This window comes from Phoenix dactylifera, chromosome 5, assembly GCF_009389715.1.
Source record: "Phoenix dactylifera cultivar Barhee BC4 chromosome 5, palm_55x_up_171113_PBpolish2nd_filt_p, whole genome shotgun sequence".
NCBI lineage: Eukaryota > Viridiplantae > Streptophyta > Magnoliopsida > Arecales > Arecaceae > Phoenix > Phoenix dactylifera.
The window spans coordinates 12485837-12504448 of NC_052396.1; the positions used below are offsets into that span (position 1 = coordinate 12485837).

At 43.4% G+C, this 18612-nt stretch overlaps 1 protein-coding gene and 1 long non-coding RNA gene across 2 annotated transcripts; both read right to left on the reverse strand.

Moving 5' to 3' along the window:
• Positions 1-2978: 2978 nt before the first annotated feature.
• LOC103698551 lies at positions 2979-3901 on the reverse strand. The gene is made up of 3 exons (XM_039126813.1): positions 3700-3901; positions 3287-3613; positions 2979-3202 (listed from the first exon to the last, which is right to left on the reverse strand). Exons 1-3 carry the CDS (start codon positions 3773-3775, stop codon positions 3027-3029), a joined length of 579 nt encoding a protein of 192 aa, XP_038982741.1. The 5' UTR covers positions 3776-3901; the 3' UTR covers positions 2979-3026.
• Positions 3902-7269: 3368 nt separating this feature from the next.
• LOC120110880 lies at positions 7270-12116 on the reverse strand. The gene is made up of 4 exons (XR_005512006.1): positions 11979-12116; positions 11476-11556; positions 7807-8793; positions 7270-7605 (listed from the first exon to the last, which is right to left on the reverse strand). It is a non-coding gene; the product is annotated as an uncharacterized LOC120110880 (long non-coding RNA).
• Positions 12117-18612: the final 6496 nt, after the last annotated feature.

Genomic DNA, 18612 nt, shown 5'->3' on the forward strand with positions numbered 1-18612 from the left:
GGGCCCCTCGACGACACCTTTACATAGAGTAGTCATATGGTTACCTGATTTGACACGATGTGTGTTAATGGCTAGGTAATGGTCAGTTGTATATTTACAACATGGAAAACATTCCACATGAGTGGCAAATGACAGTGAGTACGCTGATCATGCGATGACATCAGTGTTGCCATAATTGCCGGTCTTTACTAGCACGTATAAATTTTTTTTTTTGCTAGACCGGGTGATTCATACAATACGTGTACGGATGCACCCAAGAAGATCGGGAAAGCAGAATATCATCGAGCTCTCGAGGCAACTCTCCATCCTCTGCCCACAGGGTGCTATGAGCATGGTTAGCCACGTATGTGGCCACCCAATCCGTAGCCCCGTTGGCTTTTTTAAAAACATGCTTCGTCTGGATAATCCCTTCGTTCCTCATCATCATTCAGATATCGCGAAGCAAAGGATGGTCACCAGCAGCAACTCCCGGACCCTCCGGGATCCTGCTGATGACCGTAGCCGAGTCACCCTCCAAGATGATTGAGCCAGTTGAGAGCATACACTGAGCATATCAAAGACCCGCTCCGACAGCTGTCAGCTTCGTATCAGGAACCGTGCAGTCAAATAACTGACATCCTCCTACTGCAACGACTTTGGAGTTCAGTTTCTAATAACGAAACCTGCTCCACCCTTTGTGCGTCCACCCAGCACCGACCCATCAAAATTGATCTTGAGGAAGCTAGGGGGTGGGGGCTCCCATGCGTAAGAGCACGTATAGATTAACTACTCGAATTTGGTTCACTACGATTTATGTCGCGGTCAAGAAGATCGGTCTGATCCAAGATTGAGATGTCCAATATTTCCTCCATCATTGTCCCTACTTTTGAGGCCGAGCTGTATCTTAGTTCGGCTGACGAAAATTGTATCGTCATCTCGATCGAAGACACGGCTTCTGGAAAGAAGCATTAATGCATCAGTGAATCTTGGACACGGTTTTTGAAGCTATTGGCAAAGAACTTGAGAATTGGAAAGTTAATATCATTGGACTTGGATTTCTGAAGAGCAGAATGTACTATTTATCTACTTTCTTTTATTTAATTTGTCACTTATCATTAGCTATGTTTACTTATCATCCAATGTTTATGGGGCATATGCTAGGATTGGTGCCAGCACTTGAAGAGCTATTCCCAAACATAGATTCTTTATGAGACATCCATACTTTAACTTGAAGGCAAAGCATCCAGGAAGAGGGTTGAAGGATGCCATGTGGAACCGTGCCAGGGCAACTTACGCGGAGGACTTCGAGGAGAAGATGGGCAAACTGAAAAAGCCGTCTGAGAATGTTTATAAGTCACTCCAAGACAAATCACCTTTCCATGGGTAAATATCCCACTTTTGGATGCAAGGGAGAAGTCTATTTTAACAATGTTAGAGCTTATAAGAAAGAACAAATAGGATCATGAACTAGAGGAACAAGATGATAATGAGCTTCCAAGGAGAAGTTTGCCCCAAAAATCAAAAAAGTTGGAGAAGAGTAAGGACCAATCTGCCAGGTGTTAGCCTAGTCTTCAGCGGTCCGAAAGTAGGGAGAAGCTACCAAGATAACTTGGATTGTTTTGTAGTTGATTTGAGAGAGCACACTTCAACTTATAGGAAGTGGGACTTCAATGGGATCCCATGTAACGGACAGGAGCTTGAGGCAAATAGATGCTTGTGATATTTGCCTTGAATGGGCCATTTGAGCTGAAGCCGGCGAGCCCAACTGGCTTCAGCTCATGGCCTAGGAGAAACTGAAGTAGAGGATCGCGATTGCGATCCTCTGCTCCTCATTTCTCGGGGTAATGGGGGTGGGGTCCATGGCATCCCCATGGCCGGCCTTTCTGAACGGCATTTCCGCGGCCTTTCTGAACAGCCACCTATTCCGCTCAACCGCCACGAGAATCGCGACGGTGAACGAGCTGTGTGCCTGATTCCATTTGGAAGACCTCTCTATAAATTGCCTCTTCCTCTGCCATCGAGCCACCATCTTTGAGCTCCTTCTCCTCCCTCCTTCCTCTCCCTCTCCAGTGGTCGGTGTGCCACCCTAATTGAGGGTCGTCCGAAGCTTTTATCTCCAAGCTCTGTTTTCTTTATTCCAAGCCCTGTTTCAAGCTTTGTCACCGCTAGTCGCTGGACCAAACCACCCGTAGATATAATCCACCACCTTTGCCAATTGCCGGTAAGTTCCTTTCCCTCTACTTTTCAATCCTTAGCTGAATCAAGTTTTTTCCTTTTCCCTATTTCGGGCCAAACTGAGAAAGATCTCGATTTTCCTCTTCCATTGTTGGCTGTTTTGCCACCTTCGCTGGCTGCCACCACGGTCATCGCCGCCACCTCCATCACTGGCTCCACCGTGCTGGATCCCCAGCACCCACCCCTAGCCTTCTTTTCCCTCTCTTCCTTTTTTTTCCTTCTCCTACCTTCTTCAACGGGATGAAGAACATCCATTGTGAGTTGTGTTGGGACGTGATCATTCATTTGGGCCTTGCCCATTGTGGACCTAGTTTGGGCCCTGGCCATTCTATTGGGTCGTATTCATTATGGGCCGAGTTCAGGCTCTATTTATCCTATTGGGCCATATCCATTATGGCCGAGTTCGGGCCTGTTCATCCTATTGGGCCGTTCGAGCCTTGTTCACTCTATTGGGCCATTACTTCCGCCCCAGTTAGATTTGAGCCTGGAGGATTTAATTTTATATCATGTTTGGTTATTCCTTATGTGATCTTCTGTTCAATTATCTTGCAATTGAAGGGATGGAAAGAATTTGCCACAATGATTCCTTGAGGGCAAGGAATAAGCCATCAGAATTCAGCATCCTGGAATGGAACCATAAATAACTAAATATTACTATTGTTACCAACGTTGTAACAAGTATTACATTTCAGTTGCCATGCAACATGGTGGTTCAAGTACATGCTTTCATACTCTCACAGCAACCTTCCTTGCACTGGTTTGTGGCCACAGAATACATGAGAAACAGTCCAATTGCTCTCATACAGAGCACATCAGAGAGGCGCCATGGCTGCGCCGGAAACAAAACCCGTCTCGGACTGCCCAGGGGCACAAGCTACCGCTGCCGACCCTGATGCAGGCCCTGCCGCTGCTGCACTGGAGCTCTTGATCTCTTCCATGCCTCGGCGAGCATTCGATGATGCCTGACATAACTTTGGAAGGAACACACCTGCAAAACAGCATCAACGAAGATAATATCTCAATTCGATATCAAAGATCACTTGCATGTGCGTAGCCAAGATAGAGTACTTACCTTCACCAGCTGCGAGGTTGAAGTATAGATCAACAATGTTGGGGCACTCCTGGTAGCATGGAGGTGAGCACAGCTTCTGAGCAAAACGAGGATCTAACAGAGAGTCCGATGAGATCCCCACGGTGCTCCGGGTGAGTCCACAGGCTTTGATGCACTCGTCGGTCTCCACCCAGTCCTTGAGGTTCTCAGCCTCGATGTCTGATGTGCTGCAGGAGAACTCCTCCTGCCCTCCCCTCCGCACCCGGTTCTCGAGCACGCAACGCATGCCGGACGACGACACGGCAAAGGCACAGGTGTTTCTTGCCAGGCTCTCGCATGTGATGCCTCCTGCAATGGCCATCAAACCATGTCCATTTAGAAAGTTCAAAAAGATGGATGGGATTTAATATACGTTGTGCTTTCACTGAACATACCGAGGGTGCACTGAACACCGAAGAGAAGAACAAGAGTCAGGCACACCAGGGTGCTTGAGCTATAAAAGGAAGCCATTGGTGCAAAATGTTCGATAGATGGAGCAGCGAGGGCTTCAGGTTGCTGTTGTGATGTGTGGTGTGGGAAGGGGAAGGTGAGAGCTATTAATAGGCCCCAATGAGAGGAGATTCAACGGAAAGGAGTTTGCTAAGAAGGAGACTCCCTTGAACTTTTGTGACGCCTTTGGGAATGGGATTTGAGGCGGATCCGACGAGGCCAGTTCTTCGTTACCTCCGTTACGAAGGTTGCAGCCTTCTTAAATTTATATTTAGATCGGTCCCTGAGCAGTTCCATTTATTGCTGGCGTGCCGTTGGGGCGTACAGCTCCATAGTGGAAACGACAAGGTCGGCTTTTATTTTATTAGTGAAAAAGCAAGCTCCACCTTTTTGGGTGTGATCAAGCTAGAGGTGGCAATCGGATCAGGTCAGACATAAACAAATTGGGTCAGATACAGATCGGATCAGAAAATCATAAATCTGAATGTAACAACCTAGGACCTCACCCAAAATGGCTAGCCGAAAGGTATTATTTGGGTTCCTTGATCCTGTATAAGTACCCAAGATCTACCCAGCGAATAACCGATGTGGGACTAAACACACGCCCGCACAGGTCCTCACATACTCCTCCCGTTCAAGCCCTGACATTCTCGTCAGGCTAAGGGTTCAAATCCATTCAAATCTAATCACAAACACCACGATCGGTCCGTGGTCAACCCCAATGGATCTGTGCTGCAGTGTCCCCTAGTCCACATAAGTTATGGGCCGGATCCGCTCTGATACCACTAAATCAGTCACGCCCCGAACCCGAACTTAGGCCCGGGACGCGCCAGACGCCGCACACCCGCACGGCGGACCGCACGAGCGTGCAAGGCTGAATAATCAGACACTCAAGTCACAACATCAGATCACAATATCAATACTAAAAATCTATCATTTATGATAATCAAATCAATAATTCAATTTCAAATGTCTCAAATAAAGTTGGTAACATTTATTTACAAGATCAATTACTTATGACAAAATGAATCTAAATCTATCTATGTCCAATGTCATAAGTCCTCTCCTCCCGAATCCCCCATCAATCATCTCCTGCAATTATGTCAAAAACAGGTATGAGCTACAACAGCTCAGTAGATAACAACATGCATAAAGTCACGATAACATGTATTAAAGCATATGCAATATAACTACAGGTCATGTGCACAAATAAATATGATGATCCGCAAACCAATCCGATACTCAAGTAATATATATATATATATATATATACCATCTTAGTCTATCATATCACGCATAACATAATCCACATATCTACCGCATGACTACGGCCACATCACCCAGTGGCATGGTCACACCGAAGTGTCAACACTCTGCTCCAAATGGAGCCCTGCACCGCAGTGCTGCACCCCAGGGTGCCCCAATCTCTGCTCCTCAGAGCATGCTCCGCAGAGCCAAAACACCCCATAGTGCCGGAACTAGCTCCTCATACAAGTCGATAGGGCCAACGTTTCCACCCCATTGGCGGGAATCCTAGACAATAGTCACGCGGTCTCCAAAATCACATCCACAAATTCCAACAATCAAACTTAATATAAACATAAGTTTTCAAAACCAATATATATGCATAATAGATTTTCAGATGATCGATTTACAGTCAAAAACATGCTTCTAAATGATAATACTGCCAAGAATATAAAACATATCAATATGCTGGAAATAATCACACATATGCATAGTACATGTAAATCATACTTTAAGCAAGGTTACCTACATGGGTTCGCTTAAAAATCCCTGCCACAGATATCACGAACCCCTGGTTAAACATAAATATTAATTATTTAATTAACTAAGAAACATAATTTAAATTATTCCCAATTTCTTAAATTTCTAAGTTCATGGATCCAAGAATGGGCCCCTAAGATCAGACATAGACCCTAAGAACAGGTAAACCAAAACCCCAAAAATCAGGATCCTTTAAACCCAAAACCAATTGTAGCCCAAAACAGATTAGGCCCAATTGAACCAAACCAGATTCAGGTCCAGATCAGATCTCAGGCCCATACCAAACCAGCCCACAGATCCAATGAGGTTCAACTCAGCCCAACACAGATTTCCCAACCCAACCCAAACCAGATTTGATCAGACCAGATTAGATCAAATCCTGATGAATCAGTTTATACTCACACCAGGCTAACCCAAATTCCTGACTCAGGTTCAGACCCTAACCAAAACCCATTCACTCCAACTCGGATCAAACCCTATTCACAGCATAGGTGAAACCGGTTCACAGTTTGAACCCGGTCCAAGATCTGGTTCACAAATTAAGCACGGAAATCGATGCAAGGAAAAACACCCAGCCGAAAGAAGAAGAAGAAGAAGAAGAAGAAGAAGAAAAAGAAGGAGAAGAGGAAGAAGAAGGAGAAGAAGAAGAAGAAAGGAAAAAGGGGGGTGGCTGGTGGCTCCGGTCGGCCCTCGGCGGCCGACTGTGGCCCTCGACGGCGGCGCTCGGCCAGCCGCCGTCGGCTACCCAACCTTCACGAGCGGCGCCGAACGAGAAGAGGAAGAGGAAAAGAAGAAAAAGAGGAAGGAGGGAGGCCGGGGCTGCAAAACTCGTCCCCTCTGTTCGCCCACCTCCGGCCGAACTCATTTCGGCCGGATTGACCCCGGCCGGCCACCGTCGGCCGGCCAAACTTCACAAAAAAAAAAAGTCTTCAGAAACAGGGGAAGGTAAAACCGGTTGATATCCCTCATTTCTCCCCTTAAATCCATAAAAAGTGATAACAAAAATATCTTCCTCACCTCCGGTCGTCAATGGATGAATCCCAGGCGGCGTTGGTGGCTCCGGCGGCGGCGGGGCTCCGGCGATCCTCTCACAAAGAGGGAAAAACGAAGAGGAGAAGGTTTGAACTTTCAGAAGAATGGGAGCTCCTCTGAGAGTTTCTCAAAGAGAGAGAGAGGGAGAGAGGGAGAGAGGGAGAGAGGGGAAGAGGGAAGAGGGGGGTGGGGCGGAGATCCCGCTGGCCGTTCGGCCGGCGTGGTCATCGTGGTCACCCCCACGATGACTCAACTGAAGTCGGCACCCCTTGCCGACTTCAGTATGTTGGGCCCTAGGACGGGCCCAACTCAGGTCTTCACACTGAATCTGAATAAACAGGTCAGAAATTACAACCTGAACCCGACCCGTTTAACCTGTTTAATAAACAGGTAACCGGTTTGCCCAACCCAATCCAACATATTTAACCTGTTTGCCTAATCTGACCCATTTAACCTGCCCAACCCAACCTGTTTAACCTGCCCAACCCAACATGTTTAACCTGCCCAATCCGACCCGTTTAACCTGTTTGGACCTATTTAACCTGCCCAACCAAACCTGTTTAATAAATAGGTAACCACTAACCACTTAGGCTCTTAGCCTTAGATCTTAGCCCAACCCAATCCGACCCAACCTGTTTTATACATTAAGCAACACAAGAAAAAAAAAGAAGGTAAATTTAGAAAACATTATAAAAATCTTGTCCCAACATCATTGACATTAAAAAAGCATTCAATCTTTACAAAAAGCTGAACATAAGGAATACAAGTTATTTATTCATTCATCTAATACCAGCAATATTCAAAAAATATTTAATCTTTACAAAGACAAGGAATACAAGTCAAATCATCCAAATTTACATATGGAATAGCCCGAAAAGAAAATCTGCTTCATATAGAACTAATGTCAATATACATGATCGCCTCTGATGCTAGGAAAGCATGGTACTTCTTAGCAAGCTTTTTGACCAGCTTCTTGTTTTTGTTCATTTTTTTAGTGCTTCAACATCCATATAGTCAAGCCCTATTTTCTCTGTCTGCAGAAGACATAATCAAGCATTAGTATAATATTTTGTTGCTGCAAATTGTAATTAATGAAAAATGAGCTACTAGTTGTTTTCATCTTTCTTCATACATTGTTGATCAACAAATATAATGCAGATGTAGTTTAATGATCTTGTCCCCAAGTTTTTTAAATCAATAATATGTATTTCTAAGCTTACAAGTGATGAGCTTACCAGTATAGGGCCTATAGGCGAGTGATGAGTCGCAATTCCTCCGATTCCAAGAATGCTTGTTGAATTTGAGCTCTGGCACACCTTTTTGTATTAAGAAAGGTCCAAGTTCCTCTGCCTCTCCATAGCCAATAGAAGAACAACCAGGCCCTGAATTCAAATGCATTGGGCAAGTTATTTGTATGATGTTTGCCATTAAAAATTATATTACGTAAACATAAGATCTACTGAAATGCTTATCTTTTTGGGGGTCATAGTTTTTCAGACCAATTTGTAGCTCAATGGTTTCAGTAAAATTGCGCTTCTTCTCCCGAGAATCATTTGCAATCTGAGAGATTGCTTCCCTCAAAACATCACTCTGTAACTTACTGTAAAAATGGTGAAGAGAATAGATAGTCAGTTTTCAATCACAAGAATATAAACACTGACAAAAATCGCAGAAAAGAGCCTGTATCGCAAAAAAGTTGATTCATACAACTTGATTAATACAAATCAAAGAGTCCGCATCGCAGAAAAGTTGCGATAATAGATGGCAGAAAATTAATGAAAAGATAAGGAGAGAAAAGAGTTTGGTACCTCAATATAAGGGGACAAAAGTTATGTGATCAAATAGATCAAGTACCATTTGCCTGCACCAACTTCAAATCACAATTTAAGTTCATATCTGGCACAAGAGAGCAATAGCAAAGAGCTGAACAGCATTGCATACAACCAAGAATATCAAGTACCAGTTGCTTGCACCAACTCCATGCGTCCCTAACAAACGAAGCCAGGCCAATAGAACTACAACCAAGAATCACAGACCCAGATCATCAGACCAACTGAACACCTAATATCTTCACCTCTTGTCCCTCCGGTGATGGCTATTAGACTATTATTGAATAAAAATAAAAACAGCATTGCATACATCAAGATGATTTTTCTTTTGCTTGGCAATCTCCAGATGAATTTTCTTGCTTTGTCCCAAAGTTACAAACTTACAATAGCAACCTGTGCAAAAAAAGAATCTAGCAAAAGAAACTATCAAAGAGCTATATTGAATAACATAAGATTATAAGAATGAACCTGTCTCATTATAACATAAGAATGATTTCAAGAAAACAGCAAGATTCATAGTTTCTATAAAGCATTCATATATTAAATAAGAAACTACCAAATAGCTATAAATATCAACTTAATATTGAATAACCACCATCATAAGGTCCATAACTCCATAAGTCAAATGACACCATCCATAGTCAAAGCAAAAATAAAAAAAGAGAGAAACAATAACAACATCCATATTTAAACCAAAACCAAAAAGGAGTATCCATGATCATGATTCATCTCACTATGAATTAGATTCAACATTGGCCGAGCATTGAGTTAATTGAGTTTCATTGTAGGAACTTGAGTTTATGACATCTTCTACAGTCTCATCTAACTCAGCCTCCTCAACATCTGCATTGAAATATTGCAAAATTAATAATAAATTCATTCAAAAGATAATAGAAATATAATTCATAAAACATATACCTTTCTTTTCAAACACCCAATCTCGAGTACAAATCAAGGCCTCGGCAATATCCGGTTTAAGAGCACTACGATACTTATCAAGTACTCGCCCACCGATACTAAAAGCAGATTCTGAGGCAACCGTAGATATTGGAGTAGTTAGTATATCACGTGCCATAAGAGAAAGTTGAGGATAATTAGACTGCTTGGTTTTCCAAAAATCAAGGATATCCAAATTGGACATCCTATCAACTCTAGGCTCATCCAAATATAATTCCAATTAAGACTTCTATGCAGCAGTAATAAAATCAAAGCTTTCAAATGTATCAAAATCCTACATTATTGAAAAAATGGAATAAGTTATTTATAAGAAACAATACCATATACAAGCACAATATATTTATTTTAGATAAAAAAAAGTTTTATATTACCTTAAAAGCATCTGTTTTCTAAATGCCTTAGAAGTTTCAGAAGAAGTACCGGTCTCCATATCTCTATGAGTTGATGTGATAGCAGTTGGAGTTTTAGAAAAAGCAAGCATATACTGATTAAAGAGAGAAAACATACAATCACGGATGTGCATGCTCTCAGTAGAACCATACCCATTCAAATTCTTATAACAATACTCCACAAACTGAAATTTGTACCGAGGATCCAAAATAACTGCCATGGACAAGATTAAGCTATGATCCGACCAATACTTTTCAAATTTATGATACATCTGCCGTGTCATTCTTTGTATGAAAGCATCTGCACTCTGCATCTCTTGCCTTAAAGTAAGCTCAATCAAGAAAACTTGAAGAAAATATAGGTTTGATGTAGGATATTTAGCTCCGGAGAATACTAAAGTAGCATCATAGAATACACTCAACAACATGCTAATCTTCTCAACTTTACCCCACTCCTCTTCAGATGGACAATGCTTGTAATTAGAGTCACTTAATTTCAAATGAAGAAAGGCACGACGGTAAAAGAGAGCACTATCTAGCATCAAAAAAGTTGAATTCCATCTTGTAGGAACATCTTGCCTTAAGCTTTTTTTACTTTATAAAGAAACTTGTCTAACACATTCCAAAAATTTTTGTTTCCGAACTTGTGAACCTCTCACATATTTAATACTTTCACAAATTTTAGAGATGGGTTCATCTATCTCCTTTAATCCCTCTTGTACAATTAAGTTAAGAATATGGGCACAACATCGGACATGAAAGAACTCACCATCTGAGTAAAGTGCATTGTTCAAATTAAGTTGGATCTTTAGCATGTCAACAAAAACATCATTTACCGATGCATTATCTAAAGTCATGCAATACAATTTATTTTCAATCCCTCAATCAATCAACAAATTGTAAATTATTTCACATAAAGATATGCCATTATGTGGAGGAGGCATGAAGCGAAAGTTAAGAACTTTCTTTTGTAACACCCATTCATCATCAATAAAATGGGCAGTTAAACATAAATAGCCATCGGTAGTAATAGAGGTCCACAAATCCGAAGTTAAACTTATCCTATAAGGAATTGAATGTAGCCACAATACTAATTTTTCCTTCTCTTTTTTATATAATTTCAACAAATCAGCCTTTACAGTATTCCTTGATACTAACTTGGCCTCCACACGAACATAAGCAAATAAAGATCTAATGCCTTCATACTCAACAAATTGAAATGATAGATCATGCTTAATAATTGCAAATGTTAGCAATTCATGAAATTTGTCAGGATTAAACTTAGTAGAACACATTGATATGGACCCTTGAGCTTGTGATAAGATCATCTATCCTATGTCACGGTTCTTTCTGCAATTCTCTAAATGATGTTTCAAATTTCCGGTCTCAACCTTACCACCAAATGAATATTCTGCACCACACTTTATACACTTGCATTTTTCAATTGCTTCATTTATATGATAATATTGATAAACAGGGGAAGTCAATTTTCTTTTACGTTTTCCATGTGTGGAGTCGCATGCAACTGCATTAGAACCTAAGGCGTCGATTCATTTGCCCTATCACCATCACTCTCTAACTCTATATTCACGAATTGTTTATCCATCTATATCATATAATTTAAAATTATATCAGAAATCAGAATGCCAATTTAGAAAGAAAATAATATGAAAAGAGAGCAGAAACATAAAGCATTGAGGTTGAAACCATTAGGTTATAAAGCATTTACTTTTGCTGAGTCAGATTTATCAAAATAATCTCTAATACTTAGATGTTCAACTGCTTCTACTTTCCAACAACTGTAAATGCACTGCAAAAAAATAAAATAATAATGTTAAAAACAGTTAGAAAGTCACTGTAAATGCACTGCAAAAAAAAGTGATAAAAAAAACATGAATCTTCGAAACTCTTATCAAAGTTAAGCAATAACAGTTACTAAGAGGATCAAAGCTTTAAGCATAAATCTTACTATTATTTCCCCAAAAAAATTGAATAACAGTTACTAACAGTTAAGCAATAACAGTTAAGCATAAATCTTACTATTATTTTCCCAAGAAAAGTGAATAACAGTTACTAACAGTTAAGCAATAACAGTTACTAAGAGGATCAAAGCTCATAAATCTTCAGAAACTCTTACCTAAGGGGTTTTACCAGCATTCAAAAAGAAAGAGAAGAAGAGAGAAAAGACGGAAACATCAAAGGAAGAAAGAAGAAAAGATAGATCTTTCTTACCTCGGTAGAGCAGAGGATCCGATCTCTTTATGAGCTCTTCCGTTCAACCTTGGTTCCCAGGACCCGTCGAGCCACCACGGTCGCCGTCGACGGGGAGGCCGAAGTTGTCGGCACAGGGGAGGAGAGGGCGGAGGCGGAGGTCCAAAGGAGAGGGCTCGAGAGGCGAAGAATCTGAAGGAGAGGAGAGGGGAGAGACTCGAGAGAGACTGAGGGAGGGAATAGAGCTCGAGCGGCACACAAAACCTAACCCTAAGTCCCTAACTAAGGAGAAGTCGCGGATGGTGGAGTGTGGTCCTCAAGCCGCCACGGTCGCCGTCGACGGGGGCCAAAGTTGTCGGCATGGAGGAGGAGAGGGCGGAGGCGGAGGTCCGGAGGAGAGGGGAGAGACTCGAGAGAGACTGAGGCCTGACCTGAGGGAGGGAATAGCCGAATGGAGCTCGGGCGGCGCAGTACAAACCCTAAATCCTAACCCTAAGGAGAAGAGTAGAAGACGGGAACTCGGGCAGTCGGCAAGTCGGGGACTGTGACTTGGAGACTGTGCGGACGCAATAAATTGGGCCGACGCGGTGTGTTGGGCCGAGGCAACTAAAACGGGCTGAGGCGGGGAGTTGGGCCGGCCCTAGGCTTTGTGGGTTGTGGCCCTTGTCTATCAGCCCAAAAATTAAACGGGTTAAACGGGTTACACAGGTCAGATATATAAAACCCGTATCCGACCCAATTAATAAACAGGTTAAACGGGTCAACCTGTTTACGACCCGAACCCGTTTAGGCCAAACCCAAACCTGTTTATAGCGGGTCGAACACGGGTCGGGTTGGCGGGTCGGGTCACATTTTGCCACCCCTAGATCAAGCCCTTTTTTCTTGGGTACCTCCACCCCCTCGTTATCTCAAAGTGAACTTCGATGGTGGTATGTTGACGGATGGTGCCTTAGAAGGAATGGGGTTTGTGATCAAGGACCATTTTGGCAGGTTGATTGCAGCCGGAGGTCGGCGTACCCCAGGCCTGACTGTTATTGGAGCAGAGCTACGGACAGCCTGGGAGAGCATCTACTATGCGAGGTGCGTGCTAGGTGTTGACAGAGTGTGCTGGGGATTCTTCTACGGTGATTGACTAGATTCGGAAAGAGGACAGGTTTGGGGGTGACCACCCTTTGATTTGTGAGATTCGCGGACTAGTTTGGGAGTTTACCTCTGTCTAGGCAGCGTATGTTTTGGGAGGCGAATAGAATAGCTGACTGAGTCACCTCATTTGTAGCCCGATACTCCGGGGATTTCATTTGGATGTCGACAGTTTTATCCTCTCCCCTGTATCTTTTACTTTCTTTTGACTTGGCTGGATGTACTCACGTTAGAGATATATGAAATGCAGTTTTTAACCAAAAAAAATAAAGGAGTTTGCCCTCGGAAAGCCGAAAGCAGAGATATATGGCTTCCAGACCTTGGAATAGCATCATTGGTTGCAGCAGAATCCCAAACCATAGTCGAAGTGCAAGTTGGATGACTCTAGGTTGGTATGAACCTGAACTATTTGGCCAGGGTTTGGAAAAACTAGTTTCCTCTCTAGGTGACCTGCAACAAGTCCTCTTATTGAAGGATTTTCAACAGAAGATCCTGCGATGCCTAAGTTAGAATAGTGAGGCAATAGTATAGAAAAAATTTTTTATAGTGTATCCTAGTAGATTGCCCATGTCGTATCCTGAGTTGACACATGGTAAAATCTACTCGAGTAGTTGAACCGTTGCTTTGATCAGGGCCATCAATCTTCTATATAAGGGTAACCCCTTCCTCATTTTGCACTCTTGCTTCATTTGTAAATCTTCCCAAGTGCTCAAGTGCTCAAGCTCCCAGGTGGTGCTTCGATGAAGCTCCTTCTCGTTGGCTCTGGCATCCTCGGCATTTCTTTCATTTTTTGGTAGGTTCTTGCTCTTGACTGATCGAATTCCTTTTCTTGTTTTCTTCTTCACCTCTTTTCTTGATTTTTCTACCCCCATGAGTGATGTCGAGGCCAACGCCTCAACAGAGACTTGGTCGTCCGACCATTCTCCTCAAGCTTGGCAGTCTTCACTTCTAGGTTGGGTTGAGCCTGAGGTCCATTCTGGCCTGGACCATAAAGTGTCCATCCTCACTTAAGAGGAGATGAACCTCATCCGAGCTCGAGACATCATTACTTCCGAGTTCACTTTTGAGCTCGCCGGTCTCGATGACCTTGTAACAAACCCTCCTCCAACTTTGCCCGGCCTGTACAAGGACACTCTCAGGGCCGAGCTGAGATTACCTCTTCATCCTTTCTTTGTTCAGTTGTGGTGGGTTTACAGCCTCATCTCGACTCAGCTGGTTCTTTTGAACATTCGGGCATCAGTTTTCCTTTTTTGGAGATGCTTTGCTCTAAAGAGGCATCCTTGGAAAAGCAACTGGTGGTACTTTTCTCCTCGGAAAGGCTGCTAGTTGATCTGAGATACTTTCTCTTCCATTCATGGATGGAAAGGGAGATTCTTTTTCATTTCCACTGAGCAACCATGGTGGTTTGAAACCTTATGGAATAACACCTCATAGATCTTTGAACCAGCCTCCAAGGCTGTCTAGCAATGATCAAAGATCCATGGACACTCTTCTTAAATCCAAGATTCCTGCTTTACAAGAGTTGTTGTCCGAGAAGACATTGATTAATGTCATTCTGAGCCCAGCCGATCCTCAGGGTAAACTTCTTTAATTTTTTTTATATTTTCTCCTCGTCATCATGTTCTTTTTTAACCTAGTGTTTGGCTTTGCAACTGTTGCAACTATGAAGACCAACTTGGTGCTTTATCTGAATGACGATGTGCAAGAGGTCAGCCGCGGTGTCCAAAGGTGAACCTCCCAGAAGAAGAAATCGAGGGGAGAGTCCTTCTCAGCCCCCCTATGGCCGAAGCTGCCGCCGAGGCCTCGATTTCCAGAGTGTCCCCCGAGGTGCCAGTACCTGGGGCAGAGGATGTGGAGCTCGACCTTGAGGTCGAGATTGTATCACCAATTAGGTCAGCCCCTCTGGAGGGGGTCGTCCTCGCTCAGCTGCCCGCCGGTACCGCGTCTTCATATCCATCATCACCCAAGGCTCGTACCTCGACTTGGACTGGTCCGAGGAGAGGGTAAAGATGGTCGAGGACAAAGTCGAGTCCGCGGAAGCTCAAGCCTCCACCGCACGGACTCAGGCAGAAAATTTTGCCTTCACTTGGTATCGATATAGCTAGGACCTTTTTTGTAGCGCCAATCTGTTGTCGTAGAATTGTGAACCGAAGTCGGAGCATAGGTCAGATGATTCTGAGGTCGATGTGAACCGAACTGAACTAGTTGGCCAAGATGTGGAAGAACTAGTTTTCTCCAGGGTCGACTTGCAACAAGTCCTCTTTCCAGAAGGTTTCCGACAGGAGACCTCCCAATGCCTAAGTTAAAACAATGAGACAATAATATGGAAGGGAGAAATCTTTGTAGTGTGGAGTTCTCTGAATTAATGAGCTTACCTAAAGACCCCCGGACTACCCCTTTATATAGGGTAGTCAACTGTATGGTTACCTGATTTGATGTAACGTGTGTTAATAGCCAAGTAATAGCAATTGTATTTTTACGATATGAAAAACATTTTGTATGAGCAGCATATGACGGTGAGTATACTAAACGTGCACTGACAACAGTGTTGTCATAACTGCTGCAGTTTACTGGCACATGTAGATTAGCTCCTCAGATTTCGCCGACGTTGTTCACCTTGGTTTATACCGAGGACAAGGAGGTCAGTCTAATCCGAAATCGAAATATCCAATATTTTCCTAATCAGCATCCATCCCCTAAAATGTTGCAAACTGGCATCATTGTTCATAGGTTTCTGAGCCAACTACCAGTAAATGCAATTCTATATTATTCTTTTAGCAACTATATTTCACTCCATTAATTTTTATTAAATGGATAGACAAGAGTATATAAACTATTATTTATTTAAATCTATTATACATGTTTCCGACCAGTTGTGTGCGTGTGTGTGAGAGAGAGAGAGAGATAGAGGGAGAGAGAGAGGGATGAAATTTGGGCCTACCCTGGCCTATGTGGTCTGGCCTGGAGCCACCGGGCCACCCAAAGATTAAGCCAGGTGGGTTGGGTCTAAACTACCCAGAACTTTTCCTTCCTCGTTTTGACCATCGTCTATTTATTATAGACAAAAGTTTCTCAAGGTCTATTGTGGAAAAATTTGTTTCCTGGACTTGTTTTGATGGCCATTACCTTTGGATTCTTGGCCTATGTTCAGAACAAATAGTAAGCGTGTATTACATAGTTGTCAATGTATCTAAAACAAGTCACCAGTGTGTATCATCATATTCCAACGAGTAAAACGTAAACAAAATAGACTGTAGTCAAATCAAGGCTGGACAGTAATTAGCCTTAGCCATTAGGTTTTAGTTTCACCTTGCTTGCAGAGTATCTTTAGAGTACACATACTTCAAGAAGCCACACAAATGAAAACATTACCATGATCTGTTCTTAAAAACTTGCCTGTAAGATGCCCTTGGACAGGGAAGGTCAAGATGGATCATCTCTTGTCGTAACGAAAATGAGAATAGCTATGATTTCATACAACACCAAACGCTCTTGATGGGTATTGATAGACTTCTAAGGTTGGACCATAAGAGATGCTAGGCCTTCAAGATGTCTATATTAACTTTCAAAAGACATTGAAACCCTTTGTCCGGCTTAAGCATTTTATTAAAGAGGTAAAGAAACGAAGATCTAAAGCTTTTTCCGCTGCTTATTTTGTTGTCAAGAATGAGATTGAGGTCCAGCATACACGCACAAGATTCTAGGAGGAAATCAACTTTGTGCAAAGAGCTTGATCAAAGTTGGGAAGATTTTACCGAATGTACTAAACACATCTTAACTTGCTCAAAGTTTATTGCTTAAACTTGCACAATGCAGACATTATCATTGAGAAATATGATTTGGACTCGGCTTGTGTAATACCCAAAAAAAAAAAAAGAGTGGTGGACGGGCCGGCCCGAAAAGACCGAGCCCATCCACCATATACGATCGTGCCCTAGGCACGATCGTTGGAGAAGAAACACAAAAAAAAAAGGGGGGGGCAGTGGCGCTAGAGAGGGCGATCGCCGGAGGAGGCCGATCGTCGGGGGAGGGTAATCGCCGGAGAAGGGGCGGCGGAAGCCATAAGCTTCCCCCTTCAACGAATACACATGAAGAAGCCTTGGATCCATGCATGAAAACTCAAGATTCCTCCTCCGATTCCTCGCCGGAAAAGTCGCCGGAACACCCCGTCGGACCGAGGTAAGTGTGGCTCCTCTCCTTGCATGTCATTTGCTAGATTTAGGGCTGCTTTGGTTAGGGATTTGCCCGGTGAATCGTCGGAGAAGAGCCCGAAACAGGGTACCCCTGTTTCGGCCTCTTCTTTCCGGTTTTTGGCCGCCGCCGGCCGCCGGGATGGGCCGGGATCCATGGCATTGGGGGTCGGTCGGGTCTGTGTGAGGGTCGGAGAGGGTTTTCTATGATTTATTTGAAGATGGGGATGGTGGACCGAGGGCTTCCTCTCGTGGTTTCACCCTCTTCTTCTCTCCCTCTTGTCGGTTCGCTGCCGGCCGGCGACGACGGTGGGACCTGGACACTGTGGCTGCCGTCGGGTGGGGGAAGCCAAGCCACCATCACGGTGGTTTTTCCGTGGATGAATGGAGGAAGGGGGAGGGGACTCTGTGTCGGTTTTGGGGGAAGAAAAAGAAGAAGGAGAAGAAACTTCTTCTTCTCTCCCTCTCTTGGTCGGCCACCATCGCCGGCGACTGCAACAGTGGCGGCCGGCGATGGTTCGGCCAGTGGTGATGTCGGGTTGGGGAAGGAGAGGGCACAGCCACCATGGTTGTTGCCCTTGGATCAAAAAGGATTTGAGGGAGGGAGATGTATTCCCAACCATGAAGAGAGAGGGATCATCCCTTTTTTTTGGTCTCTTCACCGGGACCGGCCATCATCGCTGGCGTGGCAGCGGCCACGGCTGGCGACGACATAGACCGGTGGTACAGGGTGGGAGTCGGGCCACCCCGACTGCCCTAGATTTGAGGGATTGAGATGTTTGGGGACCTGGTGATGGACCCCATAGTAGATATGAATTATGGTTTAGAATATTTAAATATTAAATAATTTAGTTTGTGATTTATAATTGATGTTGTAGGAAAAGAGTCAGCGGTGCCAGGAGGTTTTGATTAGGGGACTCAGCACCCCAGCTCGTAGGTTGTGATCCGGATCTGTATTTGTGTCAATCTACAATTTCTGTAAGAATCCTTGTACGCCAATCCTACATGATATAAATATTTTTGCACTATATATTTGATATGCTATGATCCAGACAAAGCAAAATAATTTTATATTAAATTATGTTTTGATCGTGTTAGCTTGTGATTGGTGTTATGATGGATGCATGTATGTGTATAACCTATACTTGTATAATTGGATTTATGGATGTGGTGGTATGGACTAACCATGTTATATTGATTGCCCTGTCACGGGCCGGAAATGTGACAATGGTTAGTCTAGGCCGGAAATAAAGTGGAAAAGGGAATGGATGTGTGTTTGTGAATTGATTAAATGAACAGGGACTTTGGGCTTATCTCGTTATTAT

Coding starts and splice junctions, on each gene's coding strand:
- LOC103698551 (XM_039126813.1), bottom strand. CDS start 3,775: ATGGCTTCCTTTTATAGCTCAAGCACCCTGGTGTGCCTGACTCTTGTT. Junction 3,614..3,699: donor CGGTGTTCAGTGCACCCTCG/GTATGTTCAGTG, acceptor TGGCCATTGCAG/GAGGCATCACATGCGAGAGC. Junction 3,203..3,286: donor CAACCTCGCAGCTGGTGAAG/GTAAGTACTCTA, acceptor GCTGTTTTGCAG/GTGTGTTCCTTCCAAAGTTA.